Genomic DNA, 9,124 nt, shown 5'->3' on the forward strand with positions numbered 1-9,124 from the left:
TCTTGCCCAAGAGCCCTGCCATTCAGGAATCCCGCTCCCAGCTTCTGCGTGGAAGCCCGGGGGCCACTGCAGGGTCTGTGTGTGTGTGTGTGGGGGGGGTTAACACCAGTTCTCAGCGAGGCTGGGGGCCATGACGTGCAGGCCCTGGCATGGCTGACTTGAGCCAACACGGCCTGACACTTCAGCACTCAGCTCTTGTGAGCCAGGTGCCAGCACGCCACTACCAGCCCGCTGGGGTGGGAGGTGAAAGCGATGGATAGACAGACAGACATAGAAAAGGGACAGTATAGTGGAGGAACTCTTTTCGTGTAAATAAATACACAAGGAAGCCCTCCACGTGGTTCAAGAGCAAAAAGCTTAGTCAGATATACACACCCGCCCGCCCACAGCTCCTCTGACCTGCGCTGACCCCAGGCCATTCTGGCAAAGTCATTGGTGAGGAAGAAGAGGAGGCTTTCAAGTGTTACAGGCAGTAACTTTGGGAGAAAAAGAAGAGGGACATGGATTGGTTTATCTGTCTTTTTGTTTAGTCTTATGTCTTTTTAGGGCCGCAACCACAGCATATGGAGGTTCCCAGGCTAGGGGTCCAATTGGAGCTGTAGCCGCTGGTCTACTCCACAGCCACAGCAACATGGGATCCAAGCTGTGTCTGCGACCTACACCACAGCTCGTGGCAGCGGCAGATCCATAACCCACTGAGTGCGGCCAGGGATCGAACCCACAGCCTCATGGTTCCTAGTCGGATTTGTTTCCACTGCACCGTGATGGGAACTCCTGTCCCATCATTTTTATCTGGAGTTAAAACATGACAAAGAGGTAAAAGTTGGTAATATATTGTAAAGGCAGAGACATTTTAAAAGTATGTCGATAGTTAAAAAAAATGGAGAAATAAATTAGAACCCCCAAACAGGCCCGTGTATACATATTTAAGAATTTATATTTAAGAAAGATGCTACATTAGAGAGTTCCCACTGTGGCTCAGTTGGGTTCCGGACCTGACTAGTATCCATGAGGATGCAGGTTCGATCCCTGGCCTTGCTCAATGGGTTAAGGATCGGGCGTTGCCGTGAGCTCTGGTGTAGGTCGCAGACGTGGCTCGGATCCTGCGTCGTCGTGGCTGTGATGTAGGCTGGTGGCTGCAGCTCCAATTCGACCCCTAGCCTGGGAACCTCCATGTGCCGCAAGTGGAACAAAAAAAAAACGAAGTTACATCAAATCAATCATTTGTTTCTTAGTTTATACTTCTCTTTCCATTCAGGGAAAAATGGAGTTCAGGAGTTCCTGTCGTGGCGCAGTGGTTAACGAATCCGACTAGGAACCATGAGGTTGTGGGTTGGATCCCTGGCCTTGCTCAGTGGGTTAAGGATCCGGCGTTGCCGCGAGCTGTGGTGTAGGTTGCAGACGCGGCTCGGATCCCGCATTGCTGTGGCTCTGGCGTAGGCCGGTGGCTGCAGCTCCGATTGGACCCCTAGCCTGGGAATCTCCATATGCCACGGGAGGGCCCAAGAAATGGCAAAAAGACAAAAAAAAAAAAAAGAAAGAAAAAAGAAAAATAGAGTTCTACCTAATACCCTACACAAAAAATAAATTCCATGTATATTTAAGCTTTTACTATTAAATATAGTACAACCACTTTGGAAAAGACATTGGCAATTACAATTACCAAATGTCCCGCCAGTTCCTCTCCTAAACAAATACCCCCAAAGAGGTGAAGACAAGTGTTCAAACAAGAACTCGTATAGGAAGGTTTGCAGCAGCATGATTCACAGTAGCCAAAAGCAGGAATAGCAAAGTGCCTGTCCCTGGGTAAATGGATAAAGAAAGTGTGAGTCGCCCATATGAGGAAGCGTTGCTCAGCAATGAGAAGACCAACCTGGGTGCATCTCAGTCCCATTAGGCCAAGAGAAAGAAGTTTCCCATAAAGTGCTGCCTCGTCTTTAGTTCCATTTATAGGAAATTCAAGAACAGGCAAAGCTAATGTACAGGGTAGCAAGAGGGGCAGAGGCGAACGGGCACTGGGAGCACAGGGCCTGTGGGCTGATGGACGTGGTCTATGTGCTGACTGTGCTCTGTCTACACTTACCGTCTGTAAATATAAATCCTTAAATATGTACACATGGCCCTACTTCTGGGCCTATAAAACTCATTTATTTTATTTAAAAAAAATTTTAAATTATTTTGTCTTTTTGCCTTTTTTAGGGCCACACCCAGGGCATATGGAGGTTCCCAGACGAGGGGTCGAATTGGAGCTGCAGCTGCCAGCGTACACCACAGCCGCAGCCATGCGGGACCCGAGTCATGTCTGTGACCGATATCACAACTCACAGCAATGCCAGATCCTTAACCCGCTGAGGGAGGCCAGGGATTGAACCTGCATCCTCACGGATGCTAGTCCGGTTCGTTTCCACTGAACCGCAACGGGAACTCCTAAAGGCCATCTTTATAACAGCAAAAAATCGGATACCACTGGAATGTCCAGCAATAGAATATTATACAGCCCTTAAGAAGAAAATGCAGATCTTTAGCAGCACAGAAAGATGTCTCTGGCTTATTGGCATGTGGGGTAAAAGGAACATCTAAAATTATACAGGTTTTCTTGAAAAGTATACATACACATGCACACATATGCATAAATCTTGGACAATTTACCCCACAATATTACAGTGGCATTTGCAATAAGTCATGTGTCATAACAGAGAAAAAGATATTTCTTTTTCTTCTTTTTAGGGCTGCGTGTGTGGCATATGGAGGTTCCCAGGCTAGGGGTCCAATCAGAGCTATAGCTGCCAGCCTACACCACAGCTCACAGCAACGCTGGATCTTTAACCCACTGAAAAAGGCCAGGGATCGAATTCGAGTCCTCATGGATCCTAGTCGGGTTCGTTAACCACTGATCCATGAAGGGAACTCCAAGAGAAGTACATATTTCTATTGGGCAGAATTTGTTTTTTTTTTTTTTTTGTCTTTTTGTCTTTTGTCTGTTGTTATTGTTGTTGTTGCTATTTCTTGGACCGCCCCCGAGGCATATGGAGATTCCCAGGCTAGGGGTCGAATCGGAGGTGTAGCCACCAGCCTACGCCAGAGCCACAGCAACTCGGGATCCGAGCCGCGTCTGCAACCTACACCACAGCTCACAGCAACGCCGGATCGTTAACCCACTGAGCAAGGGCAGGGACCGAACCCGCAACCTCATGGTTCCTAGTCGGATTCGTTAACCACTGGGCCACGACGGGAACTCCCCAGAATTTGTTTTAAAGTGAGTGCCATAGAATCTATCTTGGGAGTTCCCATCGCGGCTCAGTGATAATGAACCCGACTAGGATCCATGATGACATAGGTTTGATCCCTGGCCTCCCTCAGTGGGTTAAGGATCTGGCGTTGCTGTGAGTTGTGTAGATTCAGACATGGCTCAGATCCCATGTTGCTGTGGCTGTGGTGTAGGCTGGTGGCTACAGCTCCAATTCAACCCCTAGCTTGGGAACCTTCATATGCCAACGGTGTGGCCTTAAAAAGCCAAAAAAAAAAAAAAGAAAAAAAATATTTATCTCACCAAGAGGCTGAACGTTCACAGTAAGTCATGAAAGACGTTAACTCCCATACACGTCATCTGTTTGGATTTTCCTCATTTTAAAAGAGGAGGTTTCAGGAGTTCCCATCATGGCGCAGTGGAAACGAATTTGACTATGAACCATGAGGTTGCGGGTTTGATCCCTGGCCTCGCTCAGTGAGTTAAGGATCCGGCGTTGCCATGAGCTGTGGTGTAGGTCGAAGATGTGGCTCGGATCCCACATGGCTGTGGCTGTGGTGTAGGCCGGCGGCTACAGTTCCAATTCAACCCCTAGCCTGGGAACCTCCATATGCCGTGGGGGAGGCCCTTAAAAAAAGACAAAAGACAAAAAAATAAAAAGAGGAGGTTTCAGGTTGAGTTGCATCAATGTATTTATTTCTTCAGTGTATGTAACACTTGGTAAACAGTTTTCTTTCTGGACGTGGGAAAAATTAAGTTGCAGAAGACAGAGTTCTGGCTCTTTGGGAAGTTATGGTCACTTACAGTGTGGGAGGGTCTGAGAGCTGCTCTTAGCCCTTTTGCCTAAAGGAGGAAAAAGCTGGCTATCTCTGGGTTCTCTGCACAGCCAGGCGGCCCTCTGGCTTAGGGGCCCAGGGCTGCAGGATGGCCTCTGGGTGGCCAGCTGCATCGCTCAGCTCTCCTGTCTTCCCACTTCTGCCTGTCGCCCTTTCTCTACGTTCTCCTCCTTCATTCTGTACTCATCCTTGGGGAGCCGCTGGGGGAGAGTGTTAGCTCTGTGTTTTTCCTCTTGAAGTGTTTACCAAGAATCTGTGCAGTCAGATGTCCGCAGTGAGCGGGCCTCTGCTTCAGTGGCTGGAGGACAGACTGGAGCAGAACCAGCAGCATCTGCAGGAGCTGCAACAAGAAAAGGAAGAGCTGATGCAGGAACTTTCTTCTCTGGAATAAAGCGGAAGCCAAAATGAGGTATAACCATTTTTTTCCAATTTGTCTATTAAACATGGCCTCAGAATTCACATAGCGGACGTGAGGCAGACGGTGGAGCAGCTCTCCTTACATGCCGTTGGGTGTGCTTCCCCCCCGCAGTGAGGAAGCATAAGATGTCTTCCTAGAATGAGCTGAAGGAGAGAGTATTTCCTGTTCAATCTCATGATACTTCTGTTGGGCAAGCAGCTAAGTCCACAAGGGTTCGTGGAAGCACCTCACATCTGTTCTTTGCCCCCGTTGAGAGGCGTCTGTCTTACCTCTTCCTTCCTGGGCTCTAAAATATGTATTCTGAGCTACATATCAGAGGCCGAATCTATGTGGGTGCTTCTCTGAAGCAAATTCCCACTGATCAGATTCTGTTTACCTAAGAACCTCCAGTATAATATAAATGCGTTTTTTCCCAGAAACATTTAGGACTGTGGACGTAAAAAAAAAGCTTTAAAAGTTCTGTTGGAGGAGTTCCCTGGTAGCTCGGTTAAGGATCTAGCGTTGTCACTGAAGCAGCTTGGGTCGCTGCTGTGGTGTGGGTTCAGAAAAGAGCCAAGCTTATTGTATACTGGACATTAAAGTGGCAGCTGGAGGAGTTAGAAGGAAGCAAAGAAGGCCTCGACTCCAACAGCAGTAACAAAGGGTGGGAGTTCCCGTTGCGGTGCAGCAGAAACGAATCTGACTAGGAACGCTGAGGATGCGGGTTCGATCCCTGGCCTTGCTCAGTGGGTCAAGGATCTGGTGTTGCCGTGAGCTGTGGTGTAGGTCGCAGACACGGCTTGGATCCCACGTGGCTGTGGCTGCGGTGTAGGCCGGCGGCTGAAGCTCCGATTCGACCCCTAGCCCGGGAACCTCCATATGCCGCAGGTGCAGCCCTAAAAAAAAAAAAAAAGACAAAAAGACGAAAAAGAAAAAAAGGAAAAACACAAGCAAATAGTAACAAAGGGTTGGCTTTGGTTTTTGTTTTTCTCTCTTATTTCTCCCTACATTATTGTTTTTCGAATTTCAGTGTATTATTTGGAGGTCAGATTTCAACGTTGCGAATGGAGCCCCGAAATCTTGATGAACCCCTCTCCTGGGGCAGAGGCCGTGTCAGTGTTGTCTTGTCTGTTCTCCTCTTTCCCTGTAGGGAGGATGGAAACATCGGGTGTCAAATTCAGCAAGAAGAACAATTTGGAGATTTCCTCTGATGCCGCAGTCGTCCGCACGGTCCCGTGGACGCCCGACTGATTTCGGCACAAAAGCCGCTCAGCGCAGGAAGGACGGTCTTTCCACGGATGATGCTGGAGCAATTGGCGAAACTCAAAAAACCCACTTTGACGAAACCGCATACCTTACACAAAATTCACTTCAAAATGTGTCATGAACTTGGATGTAAGATATTAAACTCTAAAACTTTTCGAAAAAAATCATAGAAAAATCTTTAGAATCTCGGGCTAGGCAACAGGTTCTTGGCCTTCACTCTGAAAGCATAATCCTCAAAGGAAAAAGTGGATAGATTGGACTTAAGATGAAAAACTCTGCAAAAAAATTTAAGAGGAGGAAATTACTGAGAGAAATTATTTGCAAACCATTTATCTAAATCAATTTAGACTATATAAAGTGAGGAGTAAACAACAATTAGAAAATGAGCAGAAGACTTGAATAGACATCACTAAAGAGGGTACATGGCTGGCAAGCCAGCACTTCCTTAGTCATCGAGGCATGAGATTAAAACTATAATGAATTATGTCTACCTTCTTAACCAATGGATTATGACTACACACTTAATAGTGAAAATACCAGTTGCTGTTGAGCATGCAAACTGGATCTCTCATACACTGCGGACAGGGTGTAAAGTGTAAGCCACTCTGGACAAAAGAGTTTGGAAATTTCTAATAAAGTTAAACACACACATACTTTATTACCCAGCAACTGTTTTCCTGGATACTTTTCCCAAAGAAGTGAAAACCTATTTTGGCACAAGTCCTTATACAGAAACATTCTTAGCAGCTTCGCTTGTCATAGCCCGAGACTGGAAACAGCCTCCATGTCCTGCCGTTGAGTGGGTGGGTAAAGCGTCCACCCACATCATGGAATACTAGTGTGCCAGGAAAAGGAACCGAGCAGTCACACGACTCGGGTGGACCTCAAGGGTGTTATGATGACTGAAGAAAGCCGGTCTCCAAAGGTCACATGGTGTATAATTGCATTCGTACAGCATTCTTAAAACGGGAATCTCTATCTGGGCTAAAATTACAGCCCCCCCAAATGAATGCATGGAAAATCTGGTGAATGCGAATAAGGTGTGTAGTCTAATTAGCCACTGTCACCATGTTGGGGAAACTGCGTGAAGGGTACATGGGACTCATTGTACTATTTTTGCAACTTCCTGTTAATCTATAATTATTGCAAAATAAAAAGTTGTAAGTATTAAATAAGGAACTAGGAGGTATGGTGCTTTGTGAAATAAGAAAGGAGCGGTAAAAAGAAAATCTGAGGGGAATAAGATGACTCGAATATTTTCACAGGCCAACCTTCAGCACCTGTCCCTTCTAAATGAGCTCTTTACATTGATAGACTTACGGCGATTTGAAATTCTTTTTCTAAGCCGGTAATCCGAGTTGTACTTTGCAAAGTAGGCATGTGGGGGAGGAGGCAGGTACATGGACGTGTCAAAACACCTGGTGGCTGAGGGAGCAGGGCTGGGATTCCTGCGCGAGGGCGACAGAGGTCCCAGCCTCGGTGGGGACAATTTGTGCATCAAAGTGAGCGTAAAGGATTATAACCTTGTGAATAATCTAAGGGTCTGAGTCGACACGGATGCAAACAGATGGGGGAGGAAAGAAAGCCCTCCTTCTGAGTACAAAGTGGTGAGACAAGGAACTCCCCCTTGGGTGGTGACGGGAGCGGTGGCTCATTCGCAGCAGTCATCAGTGGATGCGACGGTGGGTTGATGTGCGGAGGTTTACCTGTCAAGGACGGGGAAAAGGGCCAAGCCAAGGCGTCCCCGGGATTAAAGCACATTTAAGACAGGAAAACTAAGTGCCACACATGCTCCTATGTTGGATTCCGGACCAGAAAGGAAACAGCTGCTGTGTTTGCGTGGGGTCCCTGATCTGGAGGGAGGAGTGTAGGTTCTCTGGGCCTGAAGGGGACCCACATATGCCACATACGCGGGGCCTGGACCGCAGCCAAGCCGAGGGCTGGCGGAACCTCTTGCCATAGGAGGACAGAGGCGCGCAGAGAACAGCACTCAAGCCACCTGGCACCCCCAGGGTCTGAGCGCGGCCCAGCAGGGGGGCCTCGGCAGAAAGACCAGGGATGGAACCCGAATCTTCATGGACACTCTGTCGGTTCTCAACCTGCTGAGCCGCAGCTCCCACCGCAGTCGGCAGGTTTTGTGCATTTTGGTGTGTGGGGGACAAGGACCACGGGGAGCTGGGGCCTTTGGTTCCTCTTCCTTCCGCTGACTCTGTGAGGAATAAACGGTCTGAATCTAGAAAGGGCCTTTGCGGCTAAACCCGCCGAATCTGTCAGTCTTGGGCTAGGGCCTAACAGATTTGGTGGCCAGCATGGGGCTGGTGAAGTTAAAATGCCCTTTTAAAAGACCAATAGCGCCAGGCTCGGGGACAGGACCGGCTCCCTCAGAGCTGGTGGCACAGATCTAAGTGTGGGCAAAAGCAGGGAGAGTAAGGGTTACAGCATCCAGAGGACCCCCTGAGATCCCAAAGCTGCAGTTAGCTGTTGATAAACAGCTGGAGTTAGAGCGGCAGGAAGGACTGAAACAGGCCCCCTGATGGGCACTTAGCTTCCTTAGAGCAACAAAAGGCCGCTGCGAAGGAAGTCAACTCAGCAGTGCTTACGGGTACCAGCAGCTTTGCAGCCTCCCCCAAATCACTGCCTCCTGCACCCTGACTTCAGCCGCTTTAAGAGAGGAAAAGCCCGGATCAACTCGTAGCAGGACCGTGTGAGCAGGTGGGCAGTCCCCACTCCCCGGGGAAAAGTACCCAGTCTCCGGAAGGGGCCCTGAGGGCCAAGAGACAGGCGGGAAAAATCTACAAAAACTCCTGAGAATTTCTAGCATTTGGATTGAGATCTGCTCCTTCCTTGCCCCTCCCAGCTCTGCCAGGAGGAGACCCCACTCCAGACCGGTTCAGGGTTCCACCTCCCCGCAGCTCAGGGCCGCGCAGCCGAAGGCCTAGGAAAGAGCACCTGCACCGCACGAGCCGACCCAGAGGGCGGGAGAGCTGCACTTCCCAGAAACGGGAGACCAGTATCTGGATTGTACACAGAACTTGACTCCCTCCCTCTCTCTCTCTCTCTCACACACACACACACACAACTGGAAAAACGGGCAAAGGATCTGACCAGACATTTCTCCGTGGAAGTCGTACAAATTGTCAATAAGCACATGAAGAGATGCCTGACATCAGTGGTCTTCAGGGAAAGGCCAGTCAAATCCATGAGACACTTCACACTCATCCGAATAAAAATGATGATAATTACAAATGTTGACAAGGATGTGGAGAAATGAGAGCTGTACGCTGTGGCCGGGAGTGGACAGTGGCCTCCAAAATGTACCACAGAATGTCACCACCAGCCCTGGCAACTCCGCTCCTAGGTGTTCACCTCACAGAATTG

The 9,124-nt window shown here is 48.7% G+C and overlaps 1 protein-coding gene across 4 annotated transcripts in view; it reads left to right on the plus strand.

The window, feature by feature from the left end:
• BRCC3 (BRCA1/BRCA2-containing complex subunit 3) overlaps positions 1 to 6,925 on the plus strand; it is a 55,691-nt gene extending 48,766 nt beyond the window's left edge. For all 4 annotated transcript variants that reach the window (XM_021079471.1, XM_021079472.1, XM_021079474.1 and 1 more), the window contains 2 exons: positions 4,323 to 4,492; positions 5,631 to 6,925. In XM_021079471.1, the coding sequence (XP_020935130.1) occupies positions 4,323 to 4,474 (152 nt within the window). In that variant the 3' untranslated portion in view covers positions 4,475 to 4,492; positions 5,631 to 6,925. The remainder of the gene's footprint in view (positions 1 to 4,322; positions 4,493 to 5,630) is intronic.

The sequence above is a fragment of the Sus scrofa genome, chromosome X (genome assembly GCF_000003025.6).
Source record: "Sus scrofa isolate TJ Tabasco breed Duroc chromosome X, Sscrofa11.1, whole genome shotgun sequence".
Taxonomy (NCBI): Eukaryota; Metazoa; Chordata; class Mammalia; order Artiodactyla; family Suidae; genus Sus; species Sus scrofa.